Source organism: Ylistrum balloti, unplaced genomic scaffold (assembly GCF_031769215.1).
Source record: "Ylistrum balloti isolate Yb309-2 unplaced genomic scaffold, AGI_CSIRO_Ybal_v1 Utg371242, whole genome shotgun sequence".
NCBI classification, from domain to species: domain Eukaryota; kingdom Metazoa; phylum Mollusca; class Bivalvia; order Pectinida; family Pectinidae; genus Ylistrum; species Ylistrum balloti.
Window position 1 is genome coordinate 73,109 of NW_026782672.1, and position 22,855 is coordinate 95,963.

General features: G+C 33.7%; 2 protein-coding genes across 2 annotated transcripts; both read right to left on the bottom strand.

Moving 5' to 3' along the window:
• Window positions 1-12: 12 nt before the first annotated feature.
• On the bottom strand, window positions 13-2,240 carry LOC132561607 (uncharacterized). Its single transcript, XM_060226307.1, has 3 exons — window positions 2,184-2,240; window positions 1,012-1,273; window positions 13-488 (listed from the first exon to the last, which is right to left on the bottom strand). The coding sequence occupies exons 1-3, from the start codon at window positions 2,238-2,240 to the stop codon at window positions 13-15; spliced, it is 795 nt and encodes a 264-aa protein (XP_060082290.1).
• Window positions 2,241-13,730: 11,490 nt separating this feature from the next.
• LOC132561618 (cytochrome b5-like) lies at window positions 13,731-21,664 on the bottom strand. Its single transcript, XM_060226318.1, has 6 exons — window positions 21,500-21,664; window positions 20,603-20,639; window positions 20,108-20,199; window positions 19,227-19,253; window positions 18,665-18,705; window positions 13,731-14,148 (listed from the first exon to the last, which is right to left on the bottom strand). The coding sequence occupies exons 1-6, from the start codon at window positions 21,620-21,622 to the stop codon at window positions 14,061-14,063; spliced, it is 408 nt and encodes a 135-aa protein (XP_060082301.1). The 5' UTR covers window positions 21,623-21,664; the 3' UTR covers window positions 13,731-14,060.
• Window positions 21,665-22,855: the final 1,191 nt, after the last annotated feature.

Below are 22,855 nucleotides of genomic sequence, written 5' to 3' on the forward strand. Positions count from 1 at the left end.
TAAGCTTTATATCTACTTATCGCATGAGAATTGTAAAGGTGCTCGGTGGCATTTACTGTGATCTATTCCAAGGACATATTCATCTAGACATCTAAAACAAAACCGGAAGTTACAAGATGGGTACTGACAAGTCATACAGAGACACCCGGACACATGTTCAATAATACTCCAGCACTTAGGACAGGCCCGGCGCATTAAAGCGTCACCGTGACGCTGCAGTTTTGGTGAGTTATGGAGGAGAGATATCATGACGGCATCTGGATATTCATTTGTTGATTCTAGTTCCTGCTGTTTGATTCTGTTTTTGTCGAGTCTAGTTTGAAACAAAATCTTTTCTCTTCTAGACATCGCAGCGGAAAGTTTGACATCACGAGAACTCCACTTGAATCCACACACATTTCCCTTGATATCTGCAATGTAGGGGCACGTGATTGTAGAACATCCTTGGTCCAGTTTGTGCCAGCAGTAATCGAACAGCGCCTGGGGTGCTGGAACAAAACACAAATTGTCACTACAAAACCGGATATCGTATTCTACAAATAAATGATTACTTAATATATCGTGGATAAAAATGATTCTTCTGCGCTATCGATGTAAAGTGTAAATTTCGTTATCGAATCTCAAAACTGCTAATTGATAACAAAACGTGGATGTAATATAAACAAGAACAAAGACATGGTATCAATAGAACGAAAATTTAATTTTCTAAGTTATTGCTGTAATGTAAATACTTTGTGTGATATGTTTCCTTGTCGTAATGTAAATAATTTGTTTTTCAGGTTTCCTTGTCGTAATGTAAATAATTTGTTTTTCAGGTTTCCTTACCGTAGTGTTAATTATTTGTGTGACACGTTTCCTTGTATTAAGAAGAGGTTAAATGTAATTTGTCATCAGACTGACTAATACAACTTATCTAGACATCTAAACTTTGTTACTGGCAAGATCTGATTTATATCGGAAATCTACATTCCTGTATTGATCTATACATTCTGAAGAATTGTTAGCACTTACTGATTGCATGTCCGCATGGCATTTCGGCCCTTTGCTCATCTTTGTCCAGTGTGATCATACATTGGTCATTTGACCTTTTGATACATTTCCATAGTCGTCTAGTCTCCGGCACGGGTGTGTACACGGCTTCTATTATGTCACCATCAATAAAAGCCTCTCTGATCAAGCACTCCTTGCTGATGTTAATTGTCTGCCCTTGCCGTTTTATAACCACATCTCGTGGTAGTCTTTTAAACAGTGTCGACACCTTTGTTGTATGTCTCTGTAATGGTAAAAATGAAACGATTGAAATCATTATTTGTTATCAGTATCAGCAAAACATACGACCCAAAAAAATCGAAGATATTTGTTCATTGATAAGTGAGCTCGTGTACTTTTACAATTCAATTAGGTCTCGTCAGTAATGACTGGATAGGAAGGTGCACTTGCCTCAAATGTATGACAATACCATGAATTTCCGTACTGAATAGTTTTTAAAAATGTCAAATACATAGGCATATCTTGAATCGAGCCATCTATATTAACTATACAGGTTACGACAATTCTTTGGACTAGTCCGCTAGAAGTGTCTACCACCAGGGATTAACCACACAAATGAACATCTTAGGTAATGGGCATTTGTGAAAAATAGACATCGGCTTAATATCTTACTTCTAATGGTGTAGCCTACACCTCGCTTAAAGAACAGAACATTCATAAATCTTGGTTATTTGTCTTCGTTTACTTTTGATATCTTTTTAAAAAAAAATCGATACAAACATCCAAATGTAAAAGTATTATTTTAAGTATAAAAGTATAATGTGTATTTTGAAAGGATCAATCTAATCTCAGTACAGACATCTAGTTTAATAAATTGCTAATTCGAAAACTTTCAAGAATTATGGTTGGAAATTGACATCTAAAGAGACATAAAATATTTTTTTCTTAAATAGAATGAACGAATTGATTAATAAATAAGAATAAAAAAAGATTACTAAATACATTGGTAACCAGCGTTAAATATTGGATGTGATCTGTCATCTTGTTTAACATAAAAATATTTGTTTTTGTTTCGATTAATACCTGTACACTGTTATTTGACAGTGGTCATAAAGAAATTAATGTTCTTTTTATATCAAAATCAATGAATGAACTGTTGGCATTATCAATAAAATTTACATAAACATATTTACCTCACTAAAGCGAATTCGTCTTTGTTTTGAATCAGGATGTATTACAGTTATTTTCATGTTTGTGTTGCTGGTTTCCTCGCACCTTTTAGGTATATTGTGTGAGTAAAGCAGTTGGTTTGTTAACAAGTTTTTCGTCTCCTTAACTCTTGCCGTGTTCGGGTATCGTCTCAACGGCGAACTGGAGTAAAGCAGGCGATTGCGAGGCTTTTATATCTTTCTGTGGTGGTCATATCTATATTTAGATTACTGCAGCGATCGTGTTTGAACGGGTTCAGACACAGCCTAACCTAACAATTCAGTCGCTATCAATACAGGGAGACAAGAAGCGTACAGCGTAAACACATGTGGTTCTGATATTAGTTACCGATGTAAACTTTGCTTGCCAATATTCTTGTCAGCTTTAAATATAGATTGATATCTCGTCAGAATCAATTCAATTGTTTTCGATACATGTGGATATATGTGTTTAAATTAACCACTAACATATGATTTATATTAAAAACTTTGGAATATATCACACTATCAATTTGACAGGTATAAACTATTCGAATGCGCTAAAATAGAATTTGTTAGGCTTTAATAACAAGTATTTAGTATTCTGGATGATAGGAACCTAGATGAAATTAACATTCACATTGATTTCACCTTCTGTCTAAGTACACTAGGATAATGTTCTCGTTTGTCACCGCAACGATTTAAGGCCATGCTAACATTAACATATTCATGATATAAAGAGGATTTTTTAATGGAAGAAACGACACAAACTTGTTCTTTTCCACAATTAAAGATCCTGGCAGATACATTTCCTATTCCGTGATCTACTGACTTCAATGTTAAAAAAATGGGAAAAAAATCGAAGTGAATCGACGTTTATAGATCAGATTTATGTCCACCGAGTTTGTATCTTGTGGTAACATCAGATTTTTTTACTTGTAGAGATGGGCATCTGTCTAAGTAATGGAGGCTATAGGTTCTGTCCCAAAATCACGGAATACGTCAATGATATCTTGTGTCCATTGTTTGTCGCTTAGACTATCACGTGACATCTTCATGTAATGATTGAGGGCACCGTCGTCATGTGACATCGATCAGCATTCGAAAATATTACATTAAATATAAACTTTATATGTTTAACAACAATTGCGAAACAAGCTATCAGCTGATATAAATCGTTCTTGTTTCCCCGGATGAAGTTTGCGGGAGGTCTTATTATGGTGGAAACAGAAAAATACCCAGGGAACACCCATGTGGTCGGGCAGGTGACCCAAAACATTTTCACGTCCGATCCAGGAATCGAACCCCGGACGGCTACGTGAAAGACGAGTGCGTTAGTGCTGCGCCATCCGATCATATTAAGCGGTTAAGGCGGTTGTGATTCTTATTTTGAGAAACAATGTATATCATTAGTTATGTGTGATGATAACAGTTGCAAGGAAAGTCTCAAAATATTGGTAAAATAATTTACGAAAATACGCCTGAAGTGAGCGTGTTAGTTTATAGCACTACGGATGTATGACGTTCCCACAGAATATACAGGTCACCAAAGGTCATGGGTCAAATAAGCCATTCATTCATCTATTTCAATTAATATTTAATACTACTGGTATTTATGAATGTTAAATCATATACCGAATGCCATTCATTTATATATAAATGTTGATAAACTATATCGTCTTGTTCCTCCAGCTTACAATACACGTTATACCAGGCATACATAGATAAGTGATAACTTTATATCTTAATATACAGTTTAAATTACAATATCATTCAAGTAGTATTTGAGTTACTCACTCGTATACTAAGTTGAAACGGTGGTGAAGGCAGCAACGTTTAATTTTTTTTTTTTTAAACATTTAATAAACCAGTACCTCATTTCGAAGATCTGAACACGTATGCAGCTGTTAGGCGTAAAAGAGATCAATACAACCAAATACCGTCATTTAACGAAGTCAAAACATCTGGTAAAGAACTTACAAATAATTCATATAGCTATCAGGTCTATTCCTAAGCTTTGTCGGGCCTTGAATTCTAAGTATCGGTCTAATGCACTCATTTCAAACTTTATCCAAAGACGGTTCCTTGGCTCATGGTCTCTTAGCTATCACAAACCATTCTAAAATGGAACAAAGTTGATGCTGAACTGATGAAAGGCAGAAAATTGACTTTTGACAAGGGATGCAAACAAAGATAATGAGAGTAGATGAAGGACTTTCCACGGAACAGTTTTCTGTTTAAAGTATTTTATTCGGCTTGGTAATATCAAGAGAAAAGAAGTGCTCATAACACAACCAGTATAAGATTAGAGTGTGACGTTTTGATGACTATACGGTCACCTTCATCTTATAAAACAACCAGTAGAAGATTAGAGTGTGACGTTCTAATGACTACACGGTCACCTTCATTTTATAACACAACCAGTAGAAAATTAGAGTGTGACTTTTTTATGACTACACGGTCACTTCCATCATATAACACAACAAGTAGAAGATTAGAGTGTGACGTTTTGATGACTACACGGTCACCTTCATCTTATAACACAACCAGTAGAAGATTAGAATGTGACGTTTTGATGACTACACGGTCACCTTCATCTTATAACACAACCAGTAGATTAGAGTGTGACGTTCTGATGACTACACGGTCACCTTCATCTTATAACACTACCGGTATAAGATAAGAGTGTGACGTTTTGATGACTACACGGTCACCTTCATCTTATAACACAACCAAGAGAAGATTAGAGTGTGACGTTCTGATGACTACACGGTCACCTTCATCTTATAACACAACCAGTAGAAGATTAGAGTGTGACCTTTTTATTGACTACACGGTCACAGGTGTGGAATGTACTTACACAAACGTACGTTGCGTCCGAGAATTGTTTGGAATTTTCAGTTAATGATAGGATTTTGCTGTGTGGGAATGATCCGTTTTATTGATCAGGGACTGAGAATGTTTGACTACGGAAAAATATTACTGTATTGAATCCACTCCTACAGTCCAGTGAAAGAGACGGCCAAGGGAAGACAGTCACATTATTCTGTGCTAGCAAACCCATAGGTACTGGAGCAGTGTGGGAACGGTCGTTGTCCTGCTCGCAAAACCGTAGTTGCGACTGTGCAACAAACAAGGGAACGACTTAAGGCCGGAGAACGTCATCCCTGTACACCAGTCCTGTCCGATGGTGGCAACTGAAGAATCCCCATACCATCATACTGCTGCCATCCATCTGTTAGCCTGTTGGACACAATAATCGGCGTAACGTTCGTTACGTTGACGCCCCACACGCAGTCGGACATCAGCATGGGCAAGATGGAATCGAGACTCGTCTAAGAGAATTCGTCACCAGTCAGCAAGACGCCATCGTTGATGGTGATTTGCCCATTGAAGACGTTGCTGTCGATAGCACTGAGTGAAAATAGGCCCTACGTAAGGACGTCGGCAGTTAATGCAATGTTCACGTAGGCGACGCCGGACGGTCTCGGTGGACACTGGGCGTCTTCTAACTCTGATGGCATCTGCTGTTCTGGTTGTAAATTGGATCCGGTTACGAAGGTGAGTTACCCGGATGTAGCGATCTTGGGCCCGAGTTGCCACCGTAAATCTCGCCGTCTGGGGACGATCAGAAACAAAACCTGTATGTTGGAAGCGTCCAGCAAGCCTGGTGATAGTGCTGCCATGACTACAATAGTTACAAGGTACCCGCCTGCAAACTTCCAAGTGCCATTCCTCTCTGCAATTAATCGTGGCATCGTGTTATATGAGCATTATTCGCGCTACTTTCAATGACTGAATGATTTGGGGACGGACCATTTTATATAGGTCACGTCTCCATGAAAACTCGCCTGTATTGGCAATACCCGTGATTGCATGTGCAGAATTCACGATTTTACGCATTGCCCATGTTTCGGTGTGAATAGTGTCCGGAGTGAACATCAAGCTGTCATTTACTCTCACAGCTTTATATTATTGATACCAACAGTAGTACACAAAAGGTCACAACTTTATATTATTGATATCAACAGTAGTATACAAAAGGTCACAACTTTATATTATTGATACTAACATTAGTACACAAAATGTCACAACTTTATATTATTGATACCAACAGTAGTACACAAAAGGTCACAAACAACTTTATATTATTCATATCAACAGTAGTACACAAAAGGTCACAACTTTATATTATTGATATCAACAGTAGTACACAAAAGGTCACAACTTTATATTATTGATATCAACAGTAGTACACAAAAGTACTATACAAAAGGTCACACACAACTTTATATTATTGATATCAACAGTAGTACACAAAAGGTCACAACTTTATATTATTGATATCAACAGTAGTACACAAAAGGTCACACACAACTTTATATTATTGATATCAACAGTAGTACACAAAAGGTCACACACAACTTTATATTATTGATATCAACAGTAGTACACAAAAGGTCACAACTTTATATTATTGATATTAACAGTAGTACACAAAAGGTCACAACTTTATATTATTGATACCAACAGTAGTACACAAAAGGTCACAACTTTATATTATTGATATCAACAGTAGTACACAAAAGGTCACACAAAACTTTATATTATTGATATCAACAGTAGTACACAAAAGGTCACTTTATATTATTGATATCAACAGTAGTACACAAAAGGTCACAAACAACTTTATATTATTGATACCAACAGTAGTACACAAAAGGTCACAACTTTATATTATTGATACCAACAGTAGTACACAAAAGGTCACACAAAACTTTATATTATTGATATCAACAGTAGTACACAAAAGGTCACACACAACTTGATATTATTGATACCAACAGTAGTACACAAAAGGTCAAAACTTTATATTATTGATACCAACAGTAGTACACAAAAGGTCACAAACAACTTTATATTATTGATACCAACAGTAGTACACAAAAGGTCACAACTTTATATTATTGATACCAACAGTAGTACACATTAGCAGTATACAAAAGGTCACACAAAACTTTATATTATTGATACCAACAGCACACAACTTTATATTATTGATACCAACAGTAGTACACAAAAGGTCACAACTTTATAGCATTGATATTAACAGTAGTACACAAAAGGTCACACACAACTTTATATTATTGATACCAACAGTAGTACACAAAAGGTCACACACAACTTTATATTATTGATACCAACAGTAGTACACAAAAGGTCACAACTTTATATTATTGATATCAACAGTCAGTACACAAGCTGTATACAATCAACAGTAAGGTCACACACAACTTTATATTATTGATATACACACAACTTTATATTATTGATACCAACGTAGTACACAAAAGGTCACACACAACTTTATATTATTGATACCAACAGTAGTACACAAAAGGTCACACAACTTTATATTATTGATACCAACAGTAGTACACAAAAGGTCACACACAACTTTATATTATTGATACCAACAGTAGTACACAAAAGGTACACAAAACAGTATACAAAAGGTCACACAACTTTATATTATGATTAGTACACAAAAGGTGACTTTATATTATTGATAGTACACAGTCACACACAAAAGGTCACACACAACTTTATATTATTGATACCAACAGTAGTACACAAAAGGTCACAACTTTATATTATTGATACCAACAGTAGTACACAAAAGGTCACAACTTTATATTATTGATACCAACAGTAGTACACAAAAGGTCACAACTTTATAGCATTGATATTAACAGTAGTACACAAAAGGTCACAACTTTATATTATTGATACCAACAGTAGTACACAAAAGCAGTATACAAAAGGTCACACAAAACTTTATATTATTGATACCAACAGTAGTACACAAAAGGTCACACACAACTTTATATTATTGATACCAACAGTAGTACACAAAAGGTCACACACAACTTTATATTATTGATACCAACAGTAGTACACAAAAGGTCACACACAACTTTATATTATTGATACCAACAGTAGTACACAAAACACAACTTTATATTATTGATATCAACAGTAGTACACAAAAGGTCACACACAACTTTATATTATTGATACCAACAGTAGTACACAAAAGGTCACACACAACTTTATATTATTGATACCAACAGTAGTACACAAAAGGTCACAACTTTATATTATTGATATCAACAGTAGTACACAAAAGGTCACACACAACTTGATATTATTGATATCAACAGTAGTACACAAAAGGTCACACACAACTTTATATTATTGATACCAACGTAGTACACAAAAGGTCACACACAACTTTATATTATTGATACCAACAGTAGTACACAAAAGAAGTATACAAAAGGTCACAAACAACTTCATATTATTGATACCAACAGTAGTACACAAAAGCAGTATACAAAAGGTCACACACAACTTTATATTATTGATACCAACAGTAGTACACAAAAGGTCACAACTTTATATTATTGATACCAACAGTAGTACACAAAAGCAGTATACAAAAGGTCACACACAACTTTATATTATTGATACCAACAGTAGTACACAAAAGGTCACACACAACTTTATATTATTGATAAAAGTAGTACACAAAAGGTACACACAACTTTATATTATTGATATACCAACAGTAGTACACAAAAGCATTATACAAAAGGTCACACACAACTTTATATTATTGATACCAACAGTAGTACACAAAAGGTCACACACAACTTTATATTATTGATACCAACAGTAGTACACAAAAGGTCACACACAACTTTATATTATTGATACCAACAGTAGTACACAAAAGGTCACAACTTTATATTATAGATATTAACAGTAGTACACAAAAGGTCACACACAACTTTATATTATTGATACCAACGTAGTACACAAAAGGTCACACACAACTTTATATTATTGATACATACACAAAAGGTCACAACTTTATGATTGATACCAACAGTAGTACACAAAAGGTCACTTTATATTATTGATATCAACAGTAGTACACAAAAGGTCACACACAACTTTATATTATTGATACCAACAGTAGTACACAAAAGCTGTATACAAAAGGTCACACACAACTTTATATTATTGATACCAACAGTAGTACACAAAAAGTCACAACTTTATATTATTGATACCAACAGTAGTACACAAAAGGTCACACAAAACTTTATATTATTGATACCAACAGCAGTACACAAAAGGTCACAACTTTATATTATTGATACCAACAGTAGTACACAAAAGATACCAACAGTAGTACACAAAAGGTCACAACTTTATATTATTGATATTAACAGTAGTACACAAAAGGTCACAACTTTATATTATTGATATTAACAGTAGTACACAAAAGGTCACACACAACTTTATATTATTGATACAAAAGGTCACACACAACAGTAGTACACAAAAGGTCACACACAACTTTATATTATTGATATCAACAGTAGTACACAAAAGGTCACAACTTTATATTATTGATATCAACAGTAGTACACAAAAGGTCACACACAACTTTATATTATTGATACCAACAGTAGTACACAAAAGGTCACAAACAACTTCATATTATTGATATTAACAGTAGTACACAAAAGGTCACAACTTTATAGCATTGATACCAACAGTAGTACACAAAAGGTCACAACTTTATAGCATTGATATCAACAGTAGTATACAAAAGGTCACAAACAACTTCATATTATTGATACCAACAGTAGTACACAAAAGGTCACAACTTTATATTATTGATACCAACAGTAGTACACAAAAGGTCACACACAACTTTATATTATTGATACCAACAGTAGTACACAAAAGGTCACACACAACTTTATATTATTGATACCAACAGTAGTACACAAAAGAAGTATACAAAAGGTCACAAACAACTTCATATTATTGATATTAACAGTAGTACACAAAAGGTCACAACTTTATATTATTGATACCAACAGTAGTACACAAAAGGTCACAACTTTATATTATTGATACCAACAGTAGTACACAAAAGGTCACAACTTTATATGATTGATAGCAACAGTAGTACACAAAAGGTCACTTTATATTATTGATATCAACAGTAGTACACAAAAGGTCACACACAACTTTATATTATTGATATCAACAGTAGTACACAAAAGGTCACAACTAAACATTTTCACGTCAATATTTACTTGCGTTTTGATGGATTTACGTATATTACTAGAAATTGGCAAATTTAAATAAAAAATAGGGAATAGGGTGAAGTCAGTTTTAGACAAAATTATTAACCATGATCAAACTGGATTCTTATCGGGACGCTATATAGGTGAAAATACTAGGCTTATTCATGATATAATGAATTTTACTGAAGAAAATAATATTCGAGGAATGCTACTTATGATCGATTTTGAGAAAGCCTTCGATTCTGTTTCATGGGAATTTATGGATAAAACACTTAACTTTTTTGGCTTTGGAGTGAGTATTAGAAAGTGGGTCAAAACTCTTCACAAAAATGCCAGTTCAGCAGTAAATCAAGGGGGAAACGTATCAAACTTCTTCGAAGTAAAGCGTGGCTGCAGGCAAGGCGACCCAATTTCACCGTATATCTTCATATTATGCATGGATATTCTAGCAATAAGAATAAGGGAAAACAAAAATATATAAGTGGCATAAGTGTAGGTGATTTTCCAATACCTCTCTCTCAGTATGCCGATGACACTTCCTTGATACTTGGTGGGTCAGAAAAATCTGTATGTGAATCTGTAACGGAGCTTAACTTGTATGCAAATATTTCAGGTCTTAAGATTAATACTAGAAAAACACAGGTAATATGGATTGGTAGTAAGAAATATTCTACAGACACTTTTTTACCAGAGCATAACTTACAGTAGGGAAAGGATAAATTTACATTATTAGGGATTGATTTTAGTGTAAACTTCCATGAAATTCCTAAACTAAATTTTGACAAAAAATTAATAAAACTAAAATCTCTTATTAAATCTTGGATTAGAAGAATAATATCTCCAATTGGGAAGATACATGTCATTAAGTCACTTTTAATCTCACAATTTAATCATTTATTTATTGCCCTTCCAAATCCAAGTAATATAAATTACTTAAATACTATCCTTTTTAACTTCTTATGGAATGGGAAAACTGATAAATTTAAAAGAAATATCATTGTTAAAAACTATTTTGAGGGAGGTTTGAAGATGGTAAGTATCTCAGATTTCATAAATGCATTGAAGTTAGGTTGGATTAGGAAATTTTTTTTAAGTTCTTCTCCAAGTAAGTGGACAATTTTATTCAAAAGACAAATTAATACTGATCTTGCTATAAACTGTGGAAGTGATTATATAAAAAAAGTGTCAGGAAAAATGTAAAAATAAATTTTAGAGTGATGTTTTCCAAGCTTGGGAAAAGTTACTGACCATAAAGCTCAAAATTAAAGGTAGACAACTCTCTCCACTGAAAGTACCTCTTTGGTATAACCCAAAATTAACTATAGGTGGGCATTCTGTTTTCTACAAAGACTGGTTTTCAAAAGGTGTTAGAGTTGTAAATGATATGTTAAAGGTTTCAAATACAGTCTCTTTCTACTCTTTTAATGAATTTTCTGAAAAATATGGTATTGTCACAAATTTTCTTAGGTTTCAAGGAATCTTAAACTCTATTAAGAAGAATACTGATCTGCATATGGATGAGGATTCAGATTTTTCTTTGCCTTTTATTCCTTACAACATTGAACCTTTTTTCCTACGGGCAAAAGGGACAAATGATATTTATAGATGTTTTATAAAAAATAATGAAATCCCTACAGGTAGAAAGAAATGGGCTGAACAGTTTAACTTTGAGGAATCCACTTGGGCAAATATCTTTTCTTTACATTTTAAGATTACTAATAATTCTAAGCTTCATTGGTTTCAGTACAGAGTCTTACATTACACTTTGACTACAAACTTATTTCTGTATAAGGTGAAGAATGTATAGTCCACTCTGCACTTTTTGTTTGTCTGAGACTGAAACTTTAACACATATATCGTGGGAATGTGAAAAAGTCCAGAATTTTTTACTAAGTTTTGAAATTCTTTTAGAAGCACTGCTAATCCCTTTTTCTGTCAACAAGCAGTCCTTTTTCTTTGGTTTTTGGCCACTGAAAAATTTGTACAGCAAAACTGATAATGAAATTAATATTATCATTAAACAGTACATATACAATTCAAGATGCTTTAAGAACTCTCTTGACATACATGCACTGATTAATACCATTAAGGATCATTAAAAGGTTAAGAAGCTACAGCTAAGGGAGATTCTTTTTAGAAAAAATTCAATGAAGATGGAGAAAATGGAATAAAATATTACTTCTTTGAACCTATTATCATTTTATTAATCTATTTTTCCCCATAATTTTGTGAACACATGCTTTTTCATTTTTCTTCCCCTTGGCCTTGGCAGTATTTAATTAAAATACTTGTAATTTTTATCAGGTATAGTTAAAAAAAAAGTTTTACCCTATTCATATACAAAGTGTGTCTTAACCAGTCCATCTCTCTTTCCCCCCTCTTTGTTATTCCCCCTTTTCTCTCTAATAAAAAAAATCATCACGTTTTGTTTTGTATTTGTCTATTTCATTATATCTAGGAACATTTATCTTTCAGTTATATAGTTACAGCTGTCAGTTGCTCACTTGTTATGAGTCCATACTAGTTTATGGAGAAATTACTGCAGCATCCTTATGCATGGAGGTTAAAGTGTGTGAAGAAGCTGATAATGCGGATGTGTGATGCTGCTGATGTTGGTATATATGATGATGTTGAGGTGTGACGATGCTGATTTTGGTATGTGATAATGCAGATGTGTAACGCTGCTGAAGTGTGATGATGCTAATGTTGATAGGTGACCATTATGATGCTGATGGTATGTGATGATGCTAATGTGTGATGAGGATGATGATTGTATATGATGATGTTGATGTCAGATGCTGATGTTGTTTGTATATGTAATAATGCTGGAGTACTAGTATGGCTGCAAGTTATAAATATATGTTTAGAGTGATTGTGTTACATAGTGTCTATGATAGTTAAGATATAGTGTGCAACTCAAAATTCTGTGTGTTTAGTGGTGAAAATGATGCATGACTATACTCTGTAAGTGTGTGACGGTGGGAGTTATAGACTGATAGTATATATGATTCTATTTATTCCTCATATGTTTTTGGATAGATAAAATTTTTTTTAAAAAATCTAAATAAAAATGTAAAAGTCTTTTAATCTGATTCTTAATTTATTTCATTACCTTATATTGGAAACCAGAAAACCACCTTAATACTAAATATTGAAACCATATTTTACACATTTAGTTATACACTAAACGTTTTCAATACTGATATATGTATGTAAAACTGTCATTATACCAGAACATCAGCACTGAAGTATTAATCATATGTTACATAATTTATACCATCTGAATAATTGCAGATTAACATTATCCGGGATATGCGACATCTGGACATATCTGTTCCATATTCTTCCAATAGACAGGCTTAAAATAGTTACAACATTCACACTGCTTTATACAATGATTTATTGTCTAGTCAGTGACATACATTCATTTGAAATCATGAACAATGTTCAGAAACTCATTTTTAAATATGGTTTCTGACCTGAAAAAAAATGCTTTAATGTTCATAAATAATTAACAAAGAAAATCAAGATCAGCATGAATTCATCCATGAAGTAGATCAAAGTGGACAGCCATAAGCTACTGCATTCTGATTATAAAACAGTTGGTCTCTGGATACTTTCTATGAGAGCTTGGAGGCAACATAAAAAGCACTATGGTCGAGATCAGTCACAACAATGATTGGTCCAACATGTCTGGGTGGAATATATGATTTCAGCTGTTTTGTTGTGCCATGAAATAGCGGTACAGGAAGGCAGCAGCCAGTGCCACACCGAGTGGAAGTAACCAGCCAGTCCAGCCACTGTAAACAACAAGACTCTATATATAAAAAAATAATTATTCTTGATGTCTTTACCTTATTCAGGATATAGTTTTACTTTACAAGTTTTACTTGAAAAGGATTACAGATTAGATACAGTACAAACACCATTCAGAGACAGAGCTAATTTTGAAGTCAAAAATATTTGACTTAGGATTTAAAAGTCTGCAAATATCATATACATTTTAAGAGTAAACAAGTGATCACAGAGGGGTCTTAGTGCCCACCATTGTTTGATCTTTATATGCTCTTTGAAAGTTGAATTTTTTCGTTATTTTCTCTTCTCTTCTGTGTTTTTGCTCTCAATGAAAAGACACTTGAAAATTCCTTTACAGAAATAAATGATAATCTTTTAACTGCCAAATCCAAAATGGCCACCTGAAAGCCATTTTGTTTCTTCTGAGGAGTCCCAAAAGCAAACGAGCACAAGGAGAGACCAAAGGGAACATATGTATGTGATTTTAGAGACATCCATTCACTTCTTCAGAAATAGTAGTAACAATCTATACTAAACAAAATCCAAGATGGCGGTCTGTCCGCCATTTTGTTTTTCTGATCAGTCCCAAATTCAAATAGGTACAACTAGGGACCTAGAGGACCCTAAACATTAAAGTTGACAAAGATCAATCCCCCTATTCATAAGAAAAAGTGATAACAAACTTTCAAAGTAAAAAACCAAGATGGCTGTCTGCTGACCATTTTGTTTTGCTGATCAGTCCCGAACTCAAATAGGCACAACAAGACACCAAGGGGAACCTACATATGAAATTTGAGAAAGATTCATTAAAAAATAGCGATAATAAACTTTCAAAACAAAATTACAAGATGGCTGCCTGTCAACCATTTTATTTTTCTGATCAGATATAAAATCAAATGGGCACAACAAGGAACCAAAGGAAACCTACATAGGAAATATAAGAAAAAAACAACAGGCTCTTCTCGAGACATAACAATAACAGACTTTCAAAGTCAAAATCGAAGATGGATGCCTTTCAGACTTTTCCTTTTTCTGATCAGTCCCAGAAAAACAAATGCACAACTAGACATCAGGGGAAACCTATATATGATATTTGAGAGAGATCCATTCTAAACTTCTCAAGAAACAATGATAACAAAAATTGTTTATGGACAGATGGACCACAGACCGCTGACACAGGGTGATTTAAATAGCCCACCATCTGATGATGGTTGGCTTAAAAAAGTAGAAATAAGAGTTCCAAGAGGAATCCTTGTGCAACCTTTCTTTGATGGCTGCCTGTCGACCATTTTATTTTTCTGCACACTACGAAAATCAAAAGGACATAACAAGGGACCAATGGAAACCTAAATATGAAGTTTGAAAGAGAACCATCCAGTGCATTATTTCTGATAGACAGCTATTTGTGGGGCCATTTTGCTATTCTGGTAATTTCCAATACAAAACCAGCACAACTAGGGACCCGGGCAAACCTTAATATGAAATTTGATCAAGATCCATCCAGAATTTATCAAGTATTTAGGCCACTACTAGTAGTTGTAGAAATTAGAAGAGGTAGGTTATTGTAAATACTACGAGAAGTTAGGAAAGCATGACTATTATTAGTACTAGTAGAAATTAGAAGAGGTAGGTTACTGTAAATACTGGGAGAACTTAGGAAAGATAAGCTACTATTAGTACTAGTAGAAATTAGAAGAGGTAGGTTACTGTAAATACTAGGAGAACTTAAGAAAGCATGACTACTATTAGTACTTGTAGAAATTAGAAGAGGTAGGTTACTGTAAATACTAGGAGAACTTAGGAAAGATAAGCTACTATTAGTACTAGTAGAAATTAGAAGAGGTAGGTTACTGTAAATACTAGGAGAACTTAAGAAAGCATGACTACTATTAGTACTTGTAGAAATTAGAAGAGGTAGGTTACTGTAAATACTAGGAGAACTTAAGAAATCATGACTATTAGTACTAGTAGAAATTAGAAGAGGTAGGTTACTGTAAATACTACGAGAACTTAAGAAATCATGACTATTATTAGTACTAGTAGAAAGTAGAAGAGGTAGGTTACTGTAAATACTAGGAGAAGTTAGGAAAGCATGACTACTATTAGTACTTGTAGAAATTAGAAGAGGTAGGTTACTGTAAATACTACGAGAACTTAAGAAATCATGACTACTATTAGTACTAGTAGAAATTAGAAGAGGTAGGTTACTGTAAATACTACGAGAACTTAAGAAATCATGACTATTAGTACTAGTAGAAATTAGAAGAGGTAGGTTACTGTAAATACTAGGAGAACTTAAGAAATCATGACTATTAGTACTAGTAGAAATTAGAAGAGGTAGGTTATTGTAAATACTACGAGAACTTAAGAAATCATGACTACTATTAGTACTAGTAGAAATTAGAGGAGGTAGGTTACTGTAAATACTACGAGAACTTAAGAAATCATGACTATTAGTACTAGTAGAAATTAGAAGAGGTAGGTTACTGTAAATACTAGGAGAACTTAAGAAATCATGACTATTAGTACTAGTAGAAATTAGAAGAGGTAGGTTACTGTAAATACTACGAGAACTTAAGAAATCATGACTACTATTAGTACTAGTAGAAATTAGAAGAGGTAGGTTACTGTAAATACTACGAGAAGTTAGGAAAGCATGACTATTATTAGTACTAGTAGAAATTAGAAGAGGTAGGTTACTGTAAATACTAGGAGAAGTTAGGAAAGCATGACTATTATTAGTACTAGTAGAAATGAGAAGAGGTAGGTTACTGTAAATACTAGGAGAAGTTAGGAAAGCATGACTATTATTAGTACTAGTAGAAATGAGAAGAGGTAGGTTACTGTAAATACTAGGAGAAGTTAGGAAAGCATGACTACTATTAGTACTAGTAGAAATTAGAAGAGGTAGGTTACTGTAAATACTGGGAGAACTTAGGAAAGATAAGCTACTATTAGTACTAGTAGAAATTAGAAGAGGTAGGTTACTGTATATACTAGGAGAAGTTAAGAAAGCATGACTATTATTAGTACTAGTAGAAATTAGAAGAGGTAGGTTACTGTAAATACTGGGAGAACTTAGGAAAGATAAGCTACTATTAGTACTAGTAGAAATTAGAAGAGGTAGGTTACTGTAAATACTAGGAGAACTTAAGAAATCATGACTACTATTAGTACTTGTAGAAATTAGAAGAGGTAGGTTACTGTAAATACTACGAGAAGTTAGGAAAGCATGACTATTATTAGTACTAGTAGAAATTAGAAGAGGTAGGTTACTGTAAATACTGGGAGAACTTAGGAAAGATAAGCTACTATTAGTACTAGTAGAAATAAGAACTAGAGAAAATTTGCGGAATTAAGATAGATGAACAAGGAGAAATCAGGAGACAAGAAGAGTATCATGTTAGAAGATCTTTTGATGTATATTCAACAACCTGCACATCTTTAACAATGTAAAGTCAAGGGAGAAAATTCATATTCACAAGTGGGCTTCAGGTCTGAAGGATTGATAGGAAATATTTAGTATGACTAATTGCCATCACAATATGTTATCATCAAATAAATTTCCATACTATTCTTTACTCAAGTTGAAGAGTCATTCTTGAACAACTTGCCACAACTTAACATTCAGACAGACTAAAAATAAATACAATGTGCTGTCAAGAAAGATGCCTGTTAACACCATAGACTATTTAGTCTTGAGCACCCAGGCATTGTATAACCAATGTATTCAACATTCACTTCAATTGTGTCCAAACTGAAAAAACCTTAAAAGGATTACAAAGCTCTGCTCTGATTGGTCTAAACAACAAATGATACATTGTCATAGGAAAACTTATATCATCACTGGAGATATTACAGGACCTCTTACATCACGACTACAATTATGATGTAAGTTTTCTTCAAATTGATCTATTTTTCCATATTTCTCTGATAAAAAAAATAAGTGTGGATGTCAAATTGTGGATTTTTTACCATTTTAAAACAAAACAAAATTTTGAAAACAAGACAAATCCTACCATTTGTCAGAATAATGTACATGTAATCTGCTGTGTCGATTAGAGAATTCCTTCTGATTCCATCAATTTCTCAGTTCCAATGCAAATGTCTCAGATGCATTTGTTACACTTACCCTCTACAGTTCTAAAAGCAAGTACTTCATTTAGATATGTTTCCAATACTTACCTTCTTCACTTTGTTCAAAGACAAGTGTCTTCTTTAGATATATTTCTAACACTTACCCTACACAACTTGTTCCCTAACAAGTGTCTTATTTAGATATATTTCTAACACTTACCCTACACAACTTGTTCCCTAACAAGTGTCTTATTTAGATATATTTCTAACGCTTACCCTACACAACTTGTTCCCTAACAAGTGTCTTATTTAGATATATTTCTAACGCTTACCCTACACAACTTGTTCCCTGGCAAGTGTCTTATTTAGACAAATTTCTAACACTTACCCTACACAACTTGTTCCCTGGCAAGTGTCTTATTTAGACAAATTTCTAACACTTACCCGCCTGAATTTGAAACCGGTGCATTTATCGATGTGTTGGGCTGGAAAACAATCAATTTCATAGTGATTACAGTTCATATAATTTACAAAACATCATTGATAAATTAGGATTCAACAATCCCTTTTCATACTTCATAAATATAACCTGTTACACTGCATGTACTTTCAAAATCAGGTGCACAATAAAGGGACATTTTATTTAAAGTTCTTTAAAGCAATTTAAAAGTTAATGGATGCCAGATGCTGTGTCATGGTATAAGCTCATCGTCCTTCAAACCACGTCAGCTAAAATCCTATTTCAGAGGTTTGTTTTTTCCCGTTTTGCTATGATCTAGACTAGGGGTATCAAGCACTCTCGACCTTACCAGTCAAATTTCCAGTCTTTATCAAAAAGATGTTACCATTTAGCAAACTAGAGTTCTTTTGTGTCTTCTGAGGTACACCTCTATCAAGAATTGTTGATTTGTTTACTGGATAGTGAAGTGTTTCTGAGACCACAACATCCATGCAGACATTTCAAAATAATAATCACTGATTTGTTCTGCCTATAGTGATGACATACCTTTATTGTAGTTCCCTTTCTGTCACTCTGAAACACATCCAACAAAATCATTTTACTCAGGTGTTCATATAATAGGGCAAACCAACACACAGGACATTTATATACTCCGGTGTTAAAATAACAGGGAATGCCAACACTGGACATTTATATACTCAGATGTTCATGTAACAGGGCAAACCAACACACTGGACATTAATATACTCAGGTGTTCATATAATAGGGCAAACCAGCACACAGGACATATCTATACTCAGGTGTTCAAATAAAAGGGAATGCCAGCACACAGGACATTTATATACTCAGGTGTTCATATAATAGGGCAAACCAACACACAGGACATTTATATACTCAGGTGTTCATATAATAGGGCAAACCAACACACATGACATTTATATACTCAGGTGTTCATATAATAGGGCAAACCAACACACAGGACATTTATATACTCAGGTGTTCATATAATAGGGCAAACCAACACACAGGACATTTATATACTCAGGTCTTCATGTAACAAAGCAAACCAACACACAGGACATTTATATACTCAGGTGTTCATATAATAGGGAAAACCAACACACAGGACATTTATATACTCAGGTGTTCATATAATAGGGCAAACCAACACACAGGACATTTATATACTCAGGTGTTCATATATTAGGGAAAACCAACACACATGACATTTATATACTCAGGTGTTCATATAATAGGGCAAACCAACACACAGGACATTTATATACTCAGGTGTTCAAATAACAAGGCAAACCAACACACAGGACATTAATATCAACTTCAAATAAATCACTTCTGAATTATTTAAACTTCATAACACAGATCAATAATCAGTGTGACTAATAATACTGAATTACCACTACACATACCTCATGAAGTTCCCCAATCAAATAATCTTTCATTAGTTCTCTGGCATCAGTTGAGTGGCCCACATCTTCAAAAGCTTCTGTAGCATCTTTCCCTGTTTGATATGACAATAACTTTATTCAGTTTGATATGACAATAACTTTATTCTGATTAGATCTTTTGATAATATATCCCTCTCTAGTTCACATTTACTTTGGCTCTTTTTCACATCCTTTGTACCTCATTTCACTTTACATTCCCTTTTTGGTAGTTTTGATTGTGCAAATAAATTGGATCTAGAAATTTTAATTAGCAATTAAAGGGACATGCAAATGGATGTGTCCAAGGCAGAAATCATTTTCACTAGGTGGGTTCAATAAGCCTTCCACCCAAACCAAACAGAGTTATAACATCATTATAAATAAAACCCAGAGAGGCCTAGAGATATCATATATCATAATCTAATCTCATCATATCTAATCTCTGATGAGTAATACTGTTGAAATACTTATACATACCAGCTTGTTCCAGCAAGACCTCCTCACCGCCAGGGTGCTGCAGAAAATATACAGTTTTATCTTTGTTAAAAACATCAGTCCACAGACAACATTTCATGACAATTTGTTATATCTTTAATATCTTAAACTATAATCAACCTCATTTATCTAACCCTATTGACTGGACATGCAAATGATGTTTTTTTTTTACTCTACTTTAAATGTGATATCACAATGACTTATTTCATATCTCTTCTTTTAAAACCTACATATGGAATTTGACAAAGATCCATCCAGTACCTCTCAAGAAAGAGCAATGACAAAATTGTTTACAGATGGATGACGGACCACAGACATAGGGCCATTTTAGAAGCTTATCATCTTATGGTTTTTAAGAGTTATCCCTTTGAAACGATATTGTTTGCATGTATGATGTTTTTACTAATCATATTGTCATAATAAAGATGTCCTGATAAATACGTGTATACGTACTTATAATGTAATATCTGTATTATGCTTTTACTTAAATGAATGTTAGCATTGTTGGTGCTCCTGTACCTGACATAGCTATAGAAAGAAAATGAAAAATTTCTTTTACCTAAGATAACATAAAAACCTAAACGAAGAAGACACCAAAATGGTAGACCACAGTTCTCGAGTTGAATAAGCGTCCTTGCTACTTTCAGTTTCTACAAATTTGATAGCATAACCAATGTAATTGTGTTTCATCAATAAAAGAAAATCAACTACAAAATATATTGATCTAAATTACAAACAGATTATCCAAATCTGAATAATAGATACAAATGATATAATTCTTAGTATACGTGACACCTGTGGCATATATACAGTCTGTAACAAACCCGCTACAAGGTCAACGTAACATATCTTGACCCCACCACATGTCTATCGGCCTACCTCTTCCAGGAACTTCGTTACATCATAGACACTATCATGTATTATTAAAAGCGTTGATTTATCCTTGTTGTCTCTGACTTCAGCTTCTCTGAAAACCTTCAGATTCGGTGTTTCCTCTGTCATTCTGCAGGATAAGTGGCGCAGTACTAGATCTTGTAGAAGCACCTGGAAGCAATAGGCGTTCGATATACTCAACCGGAAGTGAATATATCGGAAGTAGTATGCTAGGCGGTACGGTTTACCCCAGAATACACCAAAATACCAAAAAATACCCCAAAAGACCCCCGAAACCCCCGAAGACTTCAAAATCAGAAATAAACATCTTAAGGTAATTAAATTAGCTGAGATTGTCGATCATTTTACACATATAACATCGAAAATGGATATCATTTATCTTCTGAACAGTAACGAGTGTAAGCGTTACCTCCCCTGACCGCGTGATAAGCCTGAATAATTGATTTCGTTATTATTCACATATACATAATTGATAGTCTTTTACCTGATAATATCCATTCTAATTATAACTTGCTTATTATTCTGATAAATTACAGTTACTATTCTGATCATTACGATTAATATATAACTGTACTCCAATTCCGACATCATCATGCAACAGAAAAAAAAATATCACAGAAAAAAAACTAAATAATAAACACTTTAACAACAATTACAATACCACAAATAGTTTTACATCAAACGAAATGAAAGAGATCACATGAACACAAACTAGCGAATACGTTTAATTATTCTAATCTAATGCCTACTGGCACTTGTATATAGATGTTCTGAAATTAATGTTTTGTAATTTTGTAATTCTGTGGCATATCCTTATTCATTCATAATCCAAGACCAAATTCTATTTAAGGAGATACTTTGCACAAAAAAGCAGTGTACATTTTTTTTCTAATATAAGTATGCTCCGTTCAAGCCTTGGCAGGCAAAATTTACACTTCACAATCAGTTTTGCATTATTGTAATTGTATAATTTCGATAATCTTTACAAAAAAAATACATTCTTAATGGTTTCAGACACTGATATTTGTTTTCGCCATTACATACCGTCCTTAACCATACTATAACATCATAACCGTTTTCCGAATGGCACATCCAATGAAAATGTCCGAGGATAAAATACACTTGTCATAAATAATACCAAATAAGTCACACCAGTGAATTTAAAGGATGACAGACACACACAGTATTGTGATGTACAATACAACTTGCCCTATAGTGTAATGTACAAAAGGATAAGAGAAATAAATGATATCTTGATCTTTAGAAAGAAGTGTCAATAAACATATGGGTTTTATTTACAAAGAGACTGTAGTCCACCGGAAAAATTGGACACAAATAAAT